At 43.1% G+C, this 21,026-nt stretch overlaps 2 protein-coding genes and 1 long non-coding RNA gene across 5 annotated transcripts in view; 1 reads left to right on the top strand and 2 right to left on the bottom strand.

The window, feature by feature from the left end:
- tctn1 (tectonic family member 1) overlaps window positions 1–21,026 on the bottom strand; it is a 1,200,810-nt gene that overhangs the window by 834,361 nt on the left and 345,423 nt on the right. The gene's annotated exons all lie outside the window — the stretch shown is intronic.
- Window positions 1–21,026, bottom strand: part of LOC119129586 — a 539,655-nt gene that overhangs the window by 517,776 nt on the left and 853 nt on the right. The window contains exon 2 of the long non-coding RNA XR_005099281.1: window positions 8,152–8,368. This is a non-coding gene — a long non-coding RNA (uncharacterized LOC119129586). The remainder of the gene's footprint in view (window positions 1–8,151; window positions 8,369–21,026) is intronic.
- hars (histidyl-tRNA synthetase) overlaps window positions 1–21,026 on the top strand; it is a 74,093-nt gene that overhangs the window by 9,017 nt on the left and 44,050 nt on the right. For all 3 annotated transcript variants that reach the window (XM_037262859.1, XM_037262858.1, XM_037262857.1), the window contains 2 exons: window positions 12,379–12,486; window positions 12,557–12,655. In XM_037262859.1, coding sequence (XP_037118754.1) covers window positions 12,379–12,486; window positions 12,557–12,655 — 207 coding nt within the window. The remainder of the gene's footprint in view (window positions 1–12,378; window positions 12,487–12,556; window positions 12,656–21,026) is intronic.

The following is a 21,026-nucleotide window of genomic DNA, read 5'->3' on the forward strand; positions in this document are numbered from 1 at the left end:
GTGAAAACTCTGAGTAAGTTAACCCTGAAATGAGGGAAACTCTGAGTTATCCGTTCCAGAAAGAGAGGGAACTTAGACTCTGGGTCAGTTACTGCGGTAACTTGCTCTGTGAACATAACCTGCTTGCTGGCAGGTTTACTATAAGAGACCCAGAGTTTCAACCAGTCTCCTCCCACTCAAAGAAAGCGCTTAATCAAGGATTGGCCGTTCATTCAAAATCTGATCGACATCAAAGCCGTAATAATTCAAAAGGCTTTACGTCGTGAGAGAATCTTCTGACCCAGATTATGGACGTTTTATCATTTCTAGAAGAATATCTTTTCGAATGCTACCGCTTTTTTTCAAACAGTATAATATATCTCAATAACTTTCTCCGGCCGTGGGATGCCTGATGGTGTAGTGGTACACTCTCCTGTCTTGTGAGTAGACACTATGAGTTCGAGTCCCACACACCGCGGATGAGCATTCACATCAGAGCAAACTTTATGCATAGCACTGTTTTTTTTTTTTTTTTTTGCAAATGGCGCTTTTCTTTATATCAGGGATGCAGAGCATTACTTTTTTTTCTGTTGGCTGAGCAGAACTCTGTTTTAAAATAGTATTTTAATGAGTGTTGGTGTAGGCTTCAGCGTCACATTTTAAATGACTACAATAGGTATAAAATAGGTATTTTTTGGACTAAAAGTCGCTCCGGAATATAGGTCGCATTAGCCATAAAATGCACAATAACGTGAAAAGAAACATATATAAGTCGCTCCGGAGTATAACTCGCATTTTGGGGCAAATTTATTCGACGAAATCCAACACCAAGAACAGACATGAACAAGCAACAACAGGCTAAACGATAGGTATGCTAACGTGACATAAACACAAACGAAGAGCTGAGAACGGGCCTGACGTAACATTCAGAGTTATTCGAAAAACTATTACCGTTTTTTTCCATGTATAATACGCACCTTAAAAATGGCATGTCGATGCTGGAAAAAAGCCTGTACCCATGTATAATACGCACCCATATTTTGACTCCTACTTAAGTCCGTAAACGTAAAATTATTTCAGAAAAAAGATCATCTTTGGGAACAACCGGATGTTATTCTGCCGGTCAGTATCACTGCGCATGCGCTAGCAAACTCGATAGCGAAGAAATGTTTCGGATTTGTGTAGGGTACATTGTGACAGCAAACGAGCAGGTGATCGAGCAAGCGTCTGATACGAGAGCATTGTGTTCGTATGGAGCGTGTTTGAAGTGAACAGCAGAGAAGAAAGGAACAAGGCAAAGTGTGAAATAAAATATTACCTGTAATACGCATTTAGGTAGAGAACTGAAGTCTCGCTCTTTATATAGCTGACGTGTCTTGCGCATCCGTTCTGCGCATCTGTAATGGCGGCCTCCGTATGATATCCGGTGTGCGATGGAGATTAAAAAACAAACAAACAATATTTGACAATAACACACCATCAACGATTGCATCATCGCATCAAACGATGTCGTCAATTATGAATTTTACTAAGTGTGTTGGGCAGGATGGCTGAATGCGATGCGCGATTGACAACAAACAAGAAGAAAGGTGATTTCAAGTTTTATTTCGAGGGAGATTTTCTTAAAAAAAATAAAATTAAAATAAAATAATAATTGTATCCATGTATAATGCGCACCCCAGATTTTAGGACAATAAATTAGTTAAATTTTGCGCATTATACATGGGAAAAAACGGAACATAAATAACACGTTTATAAAACCATCTGTGTCACTCCAATTCATTAAATCCATCGATCATCCTTTGTCAACAATGGGTGCGCGCCAACGATATATAAATTATATATCAAATAACTATTATATAAGCAATAATATTATCCAACCATCTGTGTCACTCTAAATCATTAAATCCATCGATCAAATTCCTCGTCCTTTGTCAACAACGCCGCGCGTGCGCCCTGACGTCAGCCTCGTCGTTATTCCACAGATCTAGTATATAACTATATTGTAGCGTTAACAAAGTACAAGGAAAGAGCGCCGGCCCCCGACTTCAATCCACGGAGGTGAAAGAGAGCTCTGTAGAGTAGGACCGGGCGTGCGTAAAAGCCATAATAGTTTTTCAAACCTTCTGTGTCACTCCAAATCATTAAATCCTTCAAACTCTTCGTCCTCCGTGTCACTTACAAACAAAGCCGCTAATGATGCCGGTAGCACGTGGGGCCCTTCGTCATCTTCGTCATCCCGTGATCGAATCTTTGTCCTTTATGTAAACAACCGCCGCGCCGCGCTGCTGACGTCACTTGAAATTCAAATTACAGTAATCCCTTGCTACATCGCGGTTCGTTTATCGCGGTTTCACTTTATTTATTTGGAATTTTGAAATTTTTGAAAAAATTCACATATAAGTCCTCAGTATAAGTCGCCCCCCCACCCAAACTATGAAAAAAAACCGCGACTTATAGTCCGAAAATTACGGTAAATGCTTTTGTGTCAAGTGTTAATCCACCAAGTGTAAAATTTACTGAGAGGACGTTGGAAAACATTTTGTTTGGGGTTTAAATTATTCGAAGTAGCCACCGAATCAATATTTTTGTTTAAATTGATATTGATCTTGTTTAATAGCGTAAATCCATTTAAAATACCATATTGGCCCGAATATAAGAGGATCCGGATTATAAGACGACCCCTTCTTTTTCAGGACTCAAGTTTGAAAAATGACTTTTTGAACACCAAATTTAATTTTTATACAGAAAATGATTACAGTACATCTGAAACAAATGATTCTGTCGAGCTTTTGAAAGCGGCCGCTCTGAGGACCATGGAAAGCTTTTCTCTGAGCATTTTTTAGGCGATCTTTTTGAGCTCTCCATCTCCGTACATTACACTCTGTGACACCATATTTCACAGCCGCTTTGCAATTGTTTGAAGACTCTACCTCATTTAACACCATCATCTTGAAGTTTGCATCATAACTTCTCCTAGGCTGCCGGTTAACCTGGCCGATCTTCGACCCACTTTTCTCCAGATTGTCGCTACGTTTCTGTTGGGGAGCATGAGGACTGTATAGGCCCTTTCCTATACCCTTCAAGCTGTAGAAACTCCAATCATTGGAGTTTCTACAGCTTGAAGGAAAGTGTTAGGGCAGGGGTGTCAAACTCATTTTTTTCGCGGGCCACATTGTAGTCATAGCTTCTTTTGGAGGGCCATTATGACTGTCAACCCAAAGAAATGTATGAGCACTAGGGGTGTAAATCGCGGGTTTTGTCACGATACGATATCATATCGATACAAAGAACCGCGATACAATATTTGCCGATATCTTAAAGCCTGCTGTGATTCATTCACGATACATCACGATATAGTGCTCCACGATCGATATTTTTATTTTTATTTATTTTTTTTAAATAAAAAATATCGAACAATATCCTGATTTATAACAATTCATACGCAAAATCAACAAGGTACTGCAAACTCTTTATTTAGGAAATTACAAGAGTATTGTAGTATACAAAGTGCTTATTTTAACACTGAACTTTATCAAATTCCTATATTTTTTCTCATATAAGTAAAGAAAAATGAATATTCTTTCTTTTTTTGTAATACCATTAACTTTAAAGTGCATTACTGAACTATTTATTTACAATAATTTTAATTGTCCGTTGAGCCATCTTTTCTTTGGAATCCAAAATGCTTCCAAACGAATGACTTGAAGCCCAAAGGGGAGCGAATTTCCTCGTCTTCTTGGACACTAGCCATAGCACCAGCCCAGGAGCCGCGTAGTTGTCGGCTCCCCTTTCACGTGCCTGCTCTGCTCACAACACAGCACGCCGCGTACTGCTCCCGGAAAGAGGAAGCAAGCAACAATGAACTGGATTTCAAAATAAAGTCGCGTCTAATGTCCGAGGTCAAACACGGCGGTATAAATCGATGTTTATGTTTAGCATCGATGCCAATAAATCGTAGAGCATTATATCGATTAATCGATGTGTATCGATGAATCGTTACACCCCTAATGAGCACCTCATTATCAGGGATGATGCGACAACATCCGCCTTATTTTCGGCAGCATTTTGGTGCTACTTTCGTCACATCATTTCGCCTTAGTTACACGGAGAACTAAGTGTTTTTACACTGCCACAATGTGAATCTGCGATTGGGTTTTCTTCACTTGTAGACGAGTCATTTACAAACCGGATTCGGTTGAAGTTGGGAAATTGTGTAAAATGTAAATAAAAACAAAATACAATGATTTGAAAATCCTTTTCAACTTATATTCAATTGAATACACTACAAAGACAACATATTTAATGCTCAAACTCATAAACTTTATTTTATTTTTCAAATAATAATTAACTTAGAATTTCATGGCTGCAACACGTGCAGTAGAAGTTGGGAAAGGTGGCAAAAAATACTGAGAAAGCTGAGAAAAGCTCATCACGCCTAATATATATATATCTATATATCTATATCTATCTATATAAAGTCAAAGTCTGCTTTATTGTTAATTTCTTCACATGCCAAGACACACAAAGAAATCGAAATTACGTTCCCACTATCCCACGGTGACAAGACATAGTACACAATATACATACAATATATCTACATCTATATACAATGCCTTGCGAAAGTATTCGGCCCCCTTGAACCTTTCAACATTTCGCCACATTTCAGGCTTCAAACAAAGATATAAAATTTAAATTTTTTGTCAAGAATCAACAACAAGTGGGACACAATCGTGAAGTGGAACGAAATTTATTGGATAATTTAAACTTTTTTAACAAATAAAAAACTGAAAAGTGGGGCGTGCAATATTATTCGGCCCCTTTACTTTCAGTGCAGCAAACTCACTCCAGAAGTTCAGTGAGGATCTTTGAATGATCCAATGTTGTCCTAAATGATTGATGATGATAAATAGAATGCCCCTGTGTGTAATCAAGTCTCCGTATAAATGCACCTGCTCTTTGATAGTCTCAGGGTTCTGTTTAAAGCGCAGAGAGAACCGTGAAGACAAGGGAACACACCAGGCAGGTCCGAGATACTGTTGTGGAGAGGTTTAAAGCCGGATTTGGATACAAAAAGATTTCCCAAGCTTTAAACATCTCAAGGAGCGCTGTGCAAGCAATTATATTGAAATGGAAGGAGTATAAGACCACTGCAAATCTACCAAGACCCGGCCGTCCGTCCAAACTTTCATCTCAAACAAGGAGAAGACTGATCAGATGCAGCCAAGAGGCCCATGATCACTCTGGATCAGGGGTCACCAACTCCGGTCCTCAAGGGCGCCAATCCAGCCTGTTTTAGGTGATCAGCTCATCAGCAAGCTCTATTAAGGCTGATAGCGATCCTGATTATTTGAATCAGGTGTGTTGCAGGGGGGATACATCTAAAACAGGCTGGATTGGCGCCCTTGAGGACCGGAGTTGGTGACCCCTGCTCTGGATGAACTGCAGATAACTACAGCGGAGGTGGGAGAGTCTGTCCATAGGACAACAATCAGTCGTGCACTGCACAAATCTGGCCTTTATGGAAGAGTGGCAAGAAGAAAGCCATTTCTCAAAGATATCCATAAAAAGTCTCGTTTAAAGTTTGCCACAAGCCACCTGGGAGACACACCAAACATGTGGAAGAAGGTGCTCTGGTCAGATGAAACCAAAATCGAACTTTTTGGCCACAATGCAAAACGATATGTTTGGCGTAAAAGCAACACAGCTCATCACCCTGAACACACCATCCCCACTGTCAAACATGGTGGTGGCAGCATCATGGTTTGGGCCTGCTTTTCTTCAGCAGGGACAGGGAAGATGGCTAAAATTGATGGGAAGATGGATGGAGCCAAATACAGGACCATTCTGGAAGAAAACCTGTTGGAGTCTGCAAAAGACCTGAGACTGGGACGGAGATTTATCTTCCAACAGGACAATGATCCAAAACATAAAGCCAAATCTACAATGGAATGGTTCACAAATAGACGTATCCAGGTGTCAGAATGGCCAAGTCAAAGTCCAGACCTGAATCCAATCGAGAATCTGTGGAAAGTGCTGAAGACTGCTGTTCACAAACGCTCTCATCCAACCTCACTGAGCTCGAGTTGTTTTGCAAGGAAGAATTCCAGTCTCTCGATGTGCAAAACTGATAGACATACCCCAAGCGACTTGCAGCTGTAATTGCAGCAAAAGGTGGCGCTACAAAGTATTAGCGCAAGGGGGCCGAATAATATTGCACGCCCCACTTTTCAGTTTTTTATTTGGTAAAAAAGTTTAAATTATCCAATACATTTTGTTCCACTTCACGATTGTGTCCCACTTGTTGATTCTTGACAAAAAATTAAACTTTTATATCTTTATGTTTGAAGCCTGAAATGTCGCGAAATGTTGAAAGGTTCAAGGGGGCCGAATACTTTCGCAAGGCACTGTATATATATACATATATACGCACACACACACACACACGCGAACGCACACACACACACACACACACACACACACACACACACACACACACACACACACACACACACACACACATATATATAATCGCCCCCCCAGACCCCCGGCTTCTTTTCAGTGTTTTTTCACATTTGCCATACTCATCCCTGTATGTTTTGATTTATATGCTATCTATATCTTTATAATTTATCTTTCATAATTCATTTCCATAAGATAGGTATTATCAGGGATGAGAATTTTCCGCGGCTCCGCGAATTTCTGTTTTTTTTTTTCCGTCGAAAGTATCATTTTAGTGAATCGTGTAAATCCGTAGAGAAAATAATTTTTTTATATATGAGGGGGAGCGGGCAACGTTAGCCTCGGCGACTCGCGAGCATTCCTCCGCCCGTCGCGACGGCATCTTCAACTATGGAGGTCGCGTTGCTAGGAACATTAAAGGAGCACATCGAAACAAAAAAACACAAAGCTACGTTTTTACTTTTACAAGCATGTGGGTTTAGAAAGTAACATGATGTTAAATGTAAACTAATATTATACATGGAAAAAAACGGTACTCACTTTGTGTCAAAGACGCACACGATCATAGCAACACACTCAGACGATACCAGCAACTTTTAACTTGCGCACAAACTCTAACAACCGTGATTAGCTGAGGTAACTCACGCGAGACTCAAGGCGTGGTGATGTAACTGTCCAAAAATGTATAATGTTTAGCCCCGAATGTAAGACGACCCCCACTTTTTCAGTCTTATTTCAATGCAAAAACCACCGTCTTATATTCGGGCCAACACTGTAATTAAATTAAAATCAAAGTAAGGTGCAATCACAGCCTATCAAAACATGCCTTACCTTTTGACTATTGTTAGTTTTCCTCACTCTACCTTCTTTGCAAGAACCACACTGGATACAGTTTGCCCTTTTAGCACTTGGAAGTGGAGAAAGCCTTCATCACTTTGTAGGATACAGAGGTGCTTGAACGCAGTCTGCCTTTCGCCTCTTGCAAGGGAATATTTATTGAGAGAAAACAAGGAGGGGGTGATAGTGAACAGGTTTTGGTGGTCTCCTCTGCAAACCGGTTCATCAGTGCAGAGGGTCCTAGCGCTTTGTTTTACGAGGTTGTGTAAACCGATATTAGTGGAGCATTTTAGATAGCTGTATGCAAAAGTTTGGGCACCCCTGATCATTTTCACGATTTTTCTTTATAAATCATTGGTTGTTCGGATCAGCAATTTCAGTTAAATATATCATATAGCAGACAAACACAGTGATATTTGAGAAGTGAAATGAAGTTTATAGCATTTGCAGAAAGTGTGCAATCATTCCTTAAACAAAAGTAGGCAGGTGCATACGTTTGGGCACCCCTACAGAAAAATAACATCAATATTTTGTAGATTAGATTAGATAGAACTCAATTTATCCCACAGTGGGGACATTTTCTTGTCACAGCAGCGTACAAGAGTGCAAGAATACAAGAAACATGTGCAAAATGTAAAAATGGATAATACAGACAAAGACAAGTGCACAAACGAAAACAAGTACTAGTAGTGGTCAAGATAATGGAAGGAAACCAACGCATGATCAGGTGCTGCATGTGTTGTATAGCAGTGGGAATAAAGGACCTGCGGAACCTCTCCTTCTTACACCGTGGTGTAACAGTCTGCTGCTGAAGGAGCTTCTCGGGGACCCCATAATGTCATGGAGGGGGTGAGAGGTGTTGTCCGGGATGACCTGCATTGGCCACACAGCCCCACAGCATGATGGAACCACCACCAAATTTGACTGTGGGTAGCAAGTGTTTGTCATGGAATGCTGTGTTCTTCTTCCTCCATGCATACCGCCCCTTGTTATGTCCAAATAACTAAATTTTTGTTTCATCAGTCCACAGCACAGCTTTCGAAAATGAAGCTGGCTTGTCCAAAAGTGCTTTAGGACAGTGGTCCCCAACCTTTTTTGCGCCACGGACTGTTAACGTGTCAGAAATATTTTCGCGGACCGGCCTTTATATAAATAAATAATACATTTATATAAATAAATAATACATTTAAAATAAATATATAAATACAATGAAATAAAATGATACTACTGGCATAAAACCAAATATAAACCACATAAAAATAAAACTCACCGATTATGCCTAGATGGGACCGGCTTGTTTCTGAGAAACAAGCTCAGTGCTCCCACTAATTCAACAATCAATGGAGACAATGACACCCGAAGCGTTTTTCTTTCAAAAAAATTCCAAAGGTTTGTCTTATAATGCAGGATGCTTGGTCTCCATGTGCCGAAGCAGTTTTGAAGGCTTCAATGCCTCGTCAGCTAGCCTCTCGCCACATATTATGCAGAGTGGGCTTGGCGCGTCAGTCACCTGTAGCGATAAATCCATATTTTAAGTAGGACTCCTGAAATTTTCTTTTAAATGCAGCTTTTCTTTTCTTAGAAGTCGTAGCCTCTTCTTCTTCCGTCTCCTCATTGGGCTTTTTTCCATTTCCGAAGATGCTTTCCAAACATCTCTGTTTCTTGCTCATTTTTAGTCGCTTCGCGGGCTTGGCTGGGGTGACATGTCACGTGACCGGGACGGGCGTCTTGACCTGAATTAACCTGTGTCAAGAGACACAGATGCACCGATGGATGTAATTGGGAGAGAATTGCCAGTTTTTTTTATATTTTTCAAAATAAATTCTTACTCATTTTTGCTAGCTTTGCGGGCTCGACTCGGGAAACATGTCACGTGACCGGGACGAGCGTCTTGACCTAAATTAATTGATCGTCGATTAAAATATATATATATATTTTTTTTCTGTGCGGCTTTGTACCAAGTGACCCACGGACCGGTACCGGTCCGCGACCCGGTGGTTGTGGACCACTGCTTTAGGATACCTCAAGCAACTCTGTTTGTGGCATGTGCGCAGAAAAGGGTTCTGCCGCATTATTCTCCCATACAGCATCTCCATGTACAAAGTGCACTGAATAGTTGAACGATGCACAGTGTCACCATCTGCATGAAGATCATGTTGTAGGTCTTTGGAGCTGCTCTGTGGGTTGACTTTGACTGTTCCCACCATCCTTCGCCTCTGCTTATCTGAGATGTTTCTTGGCCTGCCACTACGGGCCTTAATTAGAACTGTGCCTGTGGTCTTCCATTTCCTCGCTATGTTCCTCAATGCAAACTGACAGCTGAAATCTCTGAGCTATGTATGACATTTTTGGTTTTTTAATTGCATTACAGAAAATAAAGAACTTTATCACAATATTCAAATTTTCTGAGACAGTCCTGTATGTTCACGAACGTGAAACAGGAAGTGGTATCGTCTGAAAACGGCCTTCAAAATAAATCACCCTACCTCAAATCAAAGCACGACTAAATAACATAACATGGAGAATTCTTAAGACATACTGTAAATATGTTTTTAGAACAGCTTTTATTATAAAAATTTTTTATAACGAGGTACAACTTTACATATACTGTAAATGTTTTTAGAACTCTTATTATAACAATTTTTCTGTAACAATGTACAACACTAAATGTTTTTAGAACTCTCTTATTACAAAATGTTTTTTATAAAAAAGTACAAGTGTACGCACTGCAATTGTGTGGGCAGTCCCTGCCTTCTGTTGGCGTGTGGGCTAGTTTTGTGCCATAATTCCTCAATTTTTTTAATTTGGAAAAAAAATCTGCGATGTAGTGAAACCGCAATAAACAAAGCACGATGTAGCGAGGGATTACTGCCCTCGGCTACTTTACAGTGTTTCTTCACATTTGCCATTATCATCCCTTCTTTCAGTGGCAAGAGCAGGATGTTATTGCCCAGTGATGTCTCTGAGTGGTGTGAGTTCATCAGAGCAACAGCCTGGGGGAAGAAGCTGTGTCTGTGTTTGCTGGTTTTGGCGTACAGCGCTCTGTAACGCCGACCGGAGGGGAGTAGTTCGAACAGACTGTGACCTCGGTGAGAAGGGTCTGGAGAGATGTTACTTGCACGTTTCCTAGTTCTGGACAGGTACAAGTCTTGGATAGATGGGAGGTTGGTCCCGATTATCTTTTCCGCAGTCCTGATTGTCCATTGCCGTCTGTGCTTGTCTTGTTTGGTGGCCGATCCAAACCAGACAGTGATGGCGGTGCAGAGGATAGACTGGATGATGGCAGTGTAGAAGGTCTTCAGCAGCTCCTGTGGAAGGTTGAACTTTCATGAGCTGTCTCAGAAAGTACAACCTCTGCTGGGCCTTCCTCCGGTCAGAGTCTATGTGGCCGGTCCATTTCAGGTCCCGGTAGATTGTGGATCCCAGGAACTTGAAGGTGTCTGTGGTGGGAATAGCATTACTGAGGATAGTGAGGGGTGGAAGTGGCGAAGGGTCTCTCCTGAAGTCCACTGTCATCTCTGTGGTCTTGAGTGGGTTCAGCTCCAGGTGGTTTTGGCTGCACCAGTGGACCAGCCGCTCCCCCTCCTGTCTGTACGCAGTCTCGTCCCCGTCCCGGATTAGTCCGATGAGAATGGTGTTGCCCGCATACTTCAGGAGCTTCACAGAAGTGTCGCCTGAGGAGCAATCGTTGGTGTAGAGAGAGAAAAGCAGTGGGGAGAGGACGCACCCCTGGGGGGCGCCAGTGCTGGTGGTCTGGGTGTCAGATGTGATGGTCCCCAGCCTCACATGCTGTCTCCTGTTGGTCAGGAAGCTGGTGATAAATATTGATGCAAGTTTTCTGTTAGGGTGCCCAAATTTATGCACCTGACTACTTTTTTTTAAGTAATGATTGCACACTTTCTGTAAATCTTATAAACTTCATTTCACTTCTCAAATATCACTGTCTGCTATATGATATATTTAACTGAAATTGCTCATCCTAACAACCAATGATTTATAAAGGAAAATCTTGAAAAGGATTAGGGGTGCCCAAACCTTTGCATACGACTGTAACTAAATAAGCCAGGATGTTTCCACATCATTTGGAAAGTTTCAACAACTGAATGTGGAAACTTTCCACGAGTCAAGGAAAGGTGAAAGGTATTAACAAAGTTAATGATTCTAGTCTACATCCCAACATAATCATACGACCAAAGTAATTTGTCAAGCCTAACAACTAATGTTTTTATGTTTCATTTTGAGCTGCTTCGAAGTTCTTTATTCTCCTGTTGGATTGCACCTAAATGATAATCAGATTTCATTCCTACTTAAATTCATAACTATAGGCTATGCTACGATCTTATGGTTAGATGTTACATCAATGAAAGAGTACATTCAAACTTACGTATTGGGCAGCAATTTCCTCCCATGACGTCTCTCCTTCGCTGCTGCAGCCGTATTAGATTTGCGGTGAAAAATACGTTCGTAGGCTTGCCGCCAACTCCAGTGTGGTAAAATAAGGTGATCTGTTTTTCCTCAGTTGTCATGGTGAGTCATGCTCGCAGATCTAGTTAAATTATTTATGTTGGTATGTACGTAGGTAGGTAGATATTTTTGCCTTTTACATTTTTGCTGGTAACCAAAACGTATACTATACACAACAATTTTAGATTGAGGTAAAATGAGAGAAATGCAAAATATTTTTGCAGTTTTTACTGGGGCTGGGGAAAAAGTTGACCATTTTGACCAAATCGATCAAGAAAAGGGTTGACGTTATGTCTTTTGCCCTGGTTTCTTGATTATTCAATGAATGGCTCGTTGGAATAATCAATCCAAAATGATTCGTTAGTGAGAGCCCTACTTTTTTTTTTTTTTTTTTACAATATAAAGTTATCCTTCCAAATGGCTGGAAACAACATCATCAATCGTACTTCATCGGCCACTACAGTATCTGTCTATGCCAAAGACTTTGTTTGAAATATTATTCTTTAGTTAGTAGTATTTGCTAGTGGAGCAGGCACCCCTCTAGTAATTTTGTTGTTGCTTTGTTGGTCTTAGATGTTTTTAGATGGTTGTCAATTCATAACAGATGCATTTCATTATTAATTCTCTGCGTTGTAGGATTTTGACATTGCTGGCCAGTATGACAGCATGGTTCCAGATGCTGAGTGCTTGAGGATTGTCCATGAAATCCTCAGTGAGTTGGACCTTGGGGACTTCCGCATCAAGGTAACATCACACAGATCTTTAAATATCATTTGTACTTAAAAGTAATTAAAAAAGGACATCTGTGTTTAAGGTCAATGACAGACGCATCCTTGATGGGATGTTTGCTGTGTGCGGTGTTCCAGGTGATATGTTCCGTACTATCTGTTCAACAGTGGACAAATTGGACAAGGTAGGCAGAATTTCTTCTTTGTGTACATTACCTCTTCACTTAGCAAAGGAGCATTTTAAGTTGACACCGCCGCGACCATTTTTAAACAGATCAAGCCTACATACTTTTTACCTAAATTATTTCTGATAGGCAGGATAACAGTCTAAACCAGGGGTGGGCAAACTTTTTGACTTGCGGGCCGAACTGGGTTCTAAATTTGGACCGGAGGGCCGAACCAGGAGCAGATGGATGTAGTGTTTGTGTGAAGTAATATAAACGACCTGTAAAGGTCATTGCATAAAAGGTTTTGGCCTTTAGTAGGTAGTAAAGCATGGATATTCAAAAAACGTTTTTTGAAAACAAATGCATTTATTAACAGCATTAAAAAAAAAAAAAAAAAATTCACTAAAAAACTGCTATCAGTGATTCTCATAAAATACGACACTGTTATTATGAATAACAGTCGCCATCACTTCAGTGCCTGCAGGTCAGATTAATGAAAGATGTTTATCTTATGAGATCACATCAAACGGCAAACATTCTGACCAAATATATCATCTTGAAGAATCGGTGAAAGCATACATCCAAATAAAGTAATCAAAACGGCAACACAGTGAGGGGTATCTGAGTTTTAACTCAGAAACACCTGGTAACAGAGGTGAGGAAACGGGAAACACTTCCTTAAAGTAAGCCTTAAGAAATTTACAGGTTAAGATTAGTCGCAAACAGGTGGTGCATCAATGTCCTTGAGCATCCTGCATTGTTTGAAAATGAGAATGGTCGCTAGTTTCAATCCCTGCTATTTGTACAAATCATATTCAAAATGCATTTTTTTACAACAAACTTGAGAGCCTCCCCTTCATTTTCAGTGGGAACAGTGTTGTTGGTCTCCCTTTTTTTGCTAGTGCGTCATAGTCTGGAGTAAAATTTGTTGTGGCAATTCTTAGGAGAGATCCGAGGTGTTGGTCCGTTTACCTAGATCTGTGACGGGTTGATGTTGATGTTCATGTGGCTGAACGTCACGTCGCGTACGTCGAGCCAAATTGGCCACTCTTTTTTAAACACTCGGCACTCAGTGTCCACCTTGCTTTTCCTTGGGCGACTCATTTTAATGGAAGGATTCCAGGGGAAGGTTTGTGGGTGGCTTTAGCGTAAAACTGTATCTGAAAGCTCAGCGTGCGAATTACAAGAATGCTGTCGTCACAGCCCACGCTCTAAATTCAGCACTGATACAAATAGAGCGCGAGTGCGCCATGTCCGTACTACTGAGTACGTACACGCACTTGTGAGTGTGCACCGAGCTTTCTGACACGGCTTCCGGTAGTAAATGCGCAGGCGAGCGGTTCCCCATCTACTGGGGAAACGCAGTCATTGCAGGCAAAATGACCCAAAAAAATGTTTAATAATACAATTTATTCAGGGTTGGCGGGCCGGATTAAACGGTCCCGTGGGCCGGATGTGGCCCGCGGGCCGTAGTTTGCCCATACCTGGTCTAAACATTCATTTAGCATGAGAAAAGGGAGGAGAGCACAGCTTTGCTCAAATAAGACTCAGCTAAAGTGCACCAAGCATATTGCATTTTTTTTTTTTTTTTTTTGGGCAGGGAGTTTGATGGAACTCAATTGTTTTTGCCTCATTCACAAATGACTTGTTCAAACAAACAAATCCCTTGCAACATGTGGAGCGATGACAGTGGCTGAATAATCTGCCACTATTTTAGGACATCAGTAAATTGTACCAGTCCGTCAGTCTGTCAGTTATCGTGTTGCAACTCGTGAGTAGTGAAGATGCTCCTGCTTCTGTCTCTGTTGTACCTGTATTTGCTATTCATGATCAAATTCTAAAATGGTGCAGTACATTTTAAAGTTAAACTGACTTTTCGAAACATTCTTTAGGGCAGGGGTGGCCAACCAGTCAGAGACTAAGAGCCACATATTTGTCTGTGTTACAACATCATAAACATGAGCACACATGAACATCACCCCATCCCTTCCTCTTACACCAGGGGTGTCCAAACCTTTTGCAAGGAGGGCCAAATTTGATAAAGTGAAGGGGCCCGGCGGCCAATAGTTTTTCCGGACAATTTTTAACTACAAAAATTTCATGCAAATACACACTGTTATAAAACAAATTTCATTGTCCCAATTGTCTTTATTCTTTTAAATGACAAAATAAACAAATGTAAGCCACTTAGCCAGATGTGAACAACTCTAAAAACAAATTCTGCCTTTAATTCATATCCGAAGAGTCAGATAACATTGAACAAGCTGTATGAAATATCTTAAATTTACATGAGTTTAAACTTATTTTTGCCTCCTGAACATTTTAAACAGGAGTTATAAGTAATGCAAAGTTGTCTGTTATTATTAAAACTAACAAGTGAATTTTGCTCTTGTCATTTACAATATCTTTCAGAAAGTAATAGTTTGTGTCTCGTCTACAGGTTCATAACTTCAACAGTATTAACATGGCCACTTTGTAATATTTAATATTAAGTAATATTTACTTTTGATTTAATTTTGACTCGCAGCCCCACGTGAAGAATCGCTGTTGTGATGCCAGTTCAGCTTGGAGCTGCTTCACTTTATCAGCGCGGTCACTCCCTGTTAGCTTGTCGTATGCTTTAGCATGTTTAGTCTGATAGTGTCTCTTTAGGTTGAAATCCTTAAACAAGGCAACCCTCTCTTTAAAAATTAGACAAAAACAATTGCCTTGATTTTCAGTGAAGAAGTATTGTAATTCCCATTTCTCTTGAAAGCGACGGCCCTCAATGTCAACTTTCCTTGTTTTCTTTGCAGTCGCCATGGCAGAAATGAGCGGCGAGGGGTGGTGCTTCCACCTTTTGGTAATAGGAGGAAATACAGTTTCAAGTTTCATGATTTTTTTTTTCTCATTCAGTTTGACAGTGCAGGCGGGCCATAAATAATACATTATAACAGTGGTCCCCAACCTTTTTTGCACCACGGACCGGTTACGTGTCAGAAATATTTTCGCGGACCGGCCTTTATATAAATAAATATATTTATATATTTATTATTTAAATATTTATATATATAAATAGGATGAAATAAAATGATACGACTGGCATAAAAACAAATATAAACCACATAAAAATAAAACGTTGAATTAGTGGGAGCACCGAGCTCTTTTCTCAGAAATGAGCCGTTCCCATCTAGGCGTAATCGGAGACAATGACACCCGAAGTGGTTAAGGTTTGTCTTTAAATGCAGGATGCTTGGTCTCCATGTGCCGAAGCAGGTTTGAAGGCTTCATTGCCTCGTTAGCTAGCCTTTCGCCACATATGCGGAGTGCACTTGGCGCGTCAGAGTCACCTGTGGCGATAAATCCATATTTTAAGTAGGACTCCAGAAATTTTCTTTTAAATGCAGCTTTCCTTTTCTTAGAAGTCGTAGCCGCTTCTTCTTCAGTGTCCTCATTGGACGTTTTTCCCTTTCCGAAGAAGCTTTCCAAACTTCTCTGTTTCTTGCTCATTTTTGCTTGCCTCGCGGGCTTGACTGTGGTGACATGTCACGTGACCGAGACGAGCGCCCTGTGTCAAGAGTCCTTATTTTTCAGATGCACCGACAGATGTAATTGGGAGAGATTCGCCAAATTTTTTATATTTTTCAAAATAAATTCTTACTCATTTTTGCTATCTTTGCGGGCTCGACTGGGGAAACATGTCACGTGACCGGGACGAGCGTCTTAACCTGAATGAATTGATCGTCAATGAAAGAAAAAAAAAACATGTTTTTTTTTTTTTTTTCCTGTGCGGCTCCGCGGCCCGGTACCAAGTGACCCACGGACCGGTACCGGTCCGCGGCCCGGTGGTTGGGGACCACTGCATTATAAGACCGAAGCTGCGGGCCGTATGCAATCTGACCGGGGGCCGGATTTGGCCGACGGGCCGGACTTTGGACACGCCTGTCTTACACACACACACACACACACACACACACACACACACACACACACACACACACACACACACACACACACACACACACACACACACACACACACACACACACACACACACTTCTGCTCAGCTAAATTTATTACCGTAATTTTCAGACTATAAGTCGCGGTTTTTTCATAGTTTGGGTGGGGGGGGCGACTTATACTGAGGAGCGACTTATGTGAATTTTTTCAAAACTTTCCCTAAAAAAAAAAAAAAAGAAACCGCGATGTAGACTGTAATTTGAATTTCAAGTGACGTCAGCAGCGCGGCGCGGCGCGGCGTGGCGCGGCGCGGCGGTTGTTTACAAAAAGGACAAAGATTCTATCACGGGATGACGAAGATGACGAAGGGCCCCACGTACTACCGGCATCATTAGCGGCTTTGTTTGTAAGTGACACGGAGGACGAAGAGTTTGAAGGATTTAATGATTTGGAGTGACACAGAAGGTTTGAAAAACTATTCTGGCTTTTACGCACGCCCGGTCCTACTCTACGGAGCTCTCTTTCACATCCGTGGATGGAAGTCGGGTGCCGGCGCTCGGCCGGGTGGCTGTCCGGGGACGGTGGATGGGGCTCGGACATGGATTTTACGCACGCCCGGTCCTACTCTACGGAGCTCTCTTTCACCTCCGTGGATGGAAGTCGAGAGCCGGTGCTCGGCCGGGTGGCTGTCCGGGGACGGTGGATGGGGCTCGGACATGGCTTTTACGCACGCTCGGTCCTATTCTATGGAGCTCTTTCCACCTCCGTGGCTGGAAGTGCCACCTCCGGGGGTGGAAGTCCACGCCGCCACACGCCTGGAAGTCGACGCCGGTGCTTGGGGCCGTGTGGCGGTGAACTATTTGTTATAGTTACATATTTGATGCATTTCATTTCGTGTAGGAACTTGTATATATTTTTGTCAAAGTCAAAGTCAAAGTCTGCTTTATTGTCAACCTCTTCACATGCCAAGACACACAAAGAAATCGAAATTACGTTTCCACTATCCCACGGTGACAAGACATAGTACACGACATACATACAAGCAAACAACACAAAATAAAAACAAGAAGGCACAAACAATGAATAATAAGAGTGATGAATAAATAATAAATAAACAAATAACACAATAAATAAATAAATAAGAGGAGCAAAACGGAGCAAGTGTGCATACAGCAGACAGCCAGAATATAGCGCAAAAGTACAGGACGCTACGCAGAAGGGGGGAGAGAGTTCAAGATCGTAACAGCCTGGAGTACGAAGCTGTTGGTGAGTCTGGTGGTGCGGGAGCGCAGGCTCCTGTACCTCTTCCCAGAGGGCAGAAGATCGAACAAAGAGTGAGCGGGGTGACTCACATCACTCACAATCGTGGTCGCCTTGCGGGTGAGATGGGAGGTGTAAATGTCCTTCAAGGAGGGGAGTGAAGCACCAATAATCTTACCAGCCGTGTTCACTATGCGCTGGAGGGCCTTCATGCTGTAGTCAGTGCAGCTACCACCCCAAACAGCAATACAGCTGGAGAGGACGCTCTCAATGGTGCCACGGTAAAATGTAGTCATGACGGCCGGAGGAGCACACGCTCGCCTGAGTTTCCGCAGGAAGTACAGGCGGCGCTGGGCCTTCTTCGCCAGTGATGCGGTGTTGGTGGACCAGGAGAGATCCTCACTGATGTGCACCCCCAGGAACCTGGTGCTTCTCACTCTCTCCACCACAGCACCGTCGATGGTCAGCGGCAGGTGTCGGGTGTGACCCTTCCGGAAGTCAACAACAATCTCCTTGGTCTTGTTGACGTTCAGCAGGAGGTTGTTGTCCTTGCACCACGTGGTCAGGTCAACCTCCAACCTGTATTGAGTCTCGTCGCCCTTGGTGATGAGACCCACCAGAGTCGTGTCGTCAGCAAATTTCACCATGCGGTTGGCGCTGTAGGTTGCAGCGCAGTCATGCGTCAGCAGGGTGAAGAGCAGCGGACTGAGAACGCAGCCTTGGGGGGCCCCCGTGCTCAGCGTGATGCTGGCGGAGATCTTGTCGCCAACACGTACCACCTGAGGTCTCTGACTGAGGAAGTCTAGTAGCCAGTTGCAGAGGTAGGTACTGAGGCCCAGCTTGTCGAGTTTGCAGATGAGTCGTTGTGGCACAATGGTGTTGAAGGCAGAACTGAAGTCCACAAACAGCAATCTCACATACGAGTCCCTACTCTGGTGGGTGAGGGCCGAGTGGAGGGCCGAGCAGATGGCATCCTCAGAGGACCGTTTGGCTCGGTACGCAAACTGGGAGGGGTCTATGGTGGGGGGTAGAATGGATCTGATGTGCTCCATGACAAGCCGCTCAAAGCACTTCATGATGATGGGCGTCAGTGCCACGGGGCGGTAGTCATTGAAGCAGGACGGGGCAGGTTTCTTCGGCACAGGTACGATGGTGGCAGCCTTGAAACACGAAGGGACGACGGCTTGCTGCAGGGAAATGTTGAAGATGTCCGTGAAGACACCCGTCAGCTCCCCAGCGCAGTCCTTCAGCGCTCGACCCGGGATGTTGTCAGGGCCCGCCGCCTTACGAGTGTTGATAGCGGCAAGCGCCCCCCTCACGCTATCAGCAGAGAGGCACAGGGGCTGCTCTTGTGGAGGAGGAGGGGCCTTCAGCGGGCAAGTGCTGCTCTGAGCGTCGAAGCGAGCAAAGAAGCGATTGAGATCGTTGAGCAGACGGATGTCGCCCTCACAGCTCTGCGGCGTGGGCTTGTAGTCCGTGATGGTCTGAATGCCCTGCCAAAGGCTCCGTGCGTCCTTGCTGTCCTTGAAGTGGGCGGTAATTCTTCAAGAGAACGCCCTTTTCGCCTCCTTGATGCCCCGGGACAGGTCGGCCCTCGCTGTCCTCAAGCCAGCCTCATCCCCCGCTCTGAAGGCTTTGTCCCTGGCCCTCAGCAGCCTGAGGACAGGCCCAGTCAGCCACGGCTTCCAGTTAGCCCGAGTGACGATGTATTTCGAGTGGGTCACATCATCAATGCACTTCACGACGTAAGAGGAAACAGAGTCAGTATACTCCTCTATATCCGTCCGATCATTGCAAGTGGCCGCCTGCTTAAACATTTCCCAGTCAGTCGAGCCAAAGCAGTCTCGAAGCACATCAGAGGCACCCTCAGGCCACACTCTAACCCGATTGCGAACCGGCCTGGATGCTTTCACCATTTGTCTGTATGCGGGCAAAAGCATAACAGTGATATGGTCAGAAAGTCCAAGATGGGGGAGGGGGGCGGCTTTGAAAGCTCCTTTATGTGAAGAGTAGACCAGGTCCAGGAAGCTGTCACCACGTGTTGGAAAATTAACATGTTGGTGAAGCCTCGGAAAAACAGACTTCAGGTTAGCGTGATTAAAATCCCCAGCGAATATGATGAAACCGTCAGGGTGCGCCGTCTGTTGTTCACTGACCGACTGGTACAGTTCACTAAGAGCCGCGATCCTGTCGCCTTCGATGTTGGAAGGCGGGATGTATACCGCGACTAGCAGTACAGTTCGTTAGTTATCGTTACAGTTCAGTAGTTGTTGGCTCGTTGAACTATTGTTTTGTTAAATAAAGAGCCGTTTACCAAACCCACGTCTTTCCTTGTACTTTGTTAACGCTACAATATAGTTATATACTAGATCTGTGGAATAACGACGAGGCTGACGTCAGGGCGCACACGCGGCATTGTTGACAAAAGACGAGGAATTTGATCGATGGATTTGATGATTTGGAGTGACACAGATGGTTATTGCTTATATAATAGTTATTTGATATATAATTTATATATCGTGAAATGGGCCTGTGGAATATTTTGAAGTGCAAGCGCCGTCAGCGGCGCGCACCCATTGTTGACATAAAGGACGATCGATGGATTTAATGAATTGGAGTGACACAGATGGTTTTATAAACATGTAAGGGTTACTTCCTAAGGGTGCTGAGGAGGCACAGCATTACACAAAGACTGCTGGTGTCCTTCTATCGCTGCTCCATTGAAAGCACTTTAACCTACTGTATATGTGTTTGGTACTCCAGCTGCACTGCTGCTCAGAGGAAAAAGCTCCAAAGGGTCATCAACACAGCACAGAAGATCATTGGCTGCCCTCTCCCCACACTGGAAGACCTACACAGAACCCGCTGTCTCAAAAAAACACAGAACATTCTGAAGGACACTTCCCACCCTGGCCACTCCCTTTTCGAACTGTTGCCATCGGGCAGACGCTATAGGTCAATTGGGTCAAGGACTAGCAGATTCGGCAACAGTTTTTACCCTACAGCGGTAGTTGCATTGAATGCCGCTAAACGTAAATGATTATGTATGCGCGATTGGACCAAATTAAGCTCCCTGCGCACTGTGGTCCACTTAAATTTTGGAAAGTACATCAGGACTTTAAAAATATTTTCTAAATTTTAGCGACGGCTCTGTCACAATCATGCGACCAGCGCGGTGCAGTTGGGCGGT

The sequence above is a fragment of the Syngnathus acus genome, chromosome 10 (genome assembly GCF_901709675.1).
Source record: "Syngnathus acus chromosome 10, fSynAcu1.2, whole genome shotgun sequence".
Lineage (NCBI taxonomy): Eukaryota > Metazoa > Chordata > Actinopteri > Syngnathiformes > Syngnathidae > Syngnathus > Syngnathus acus.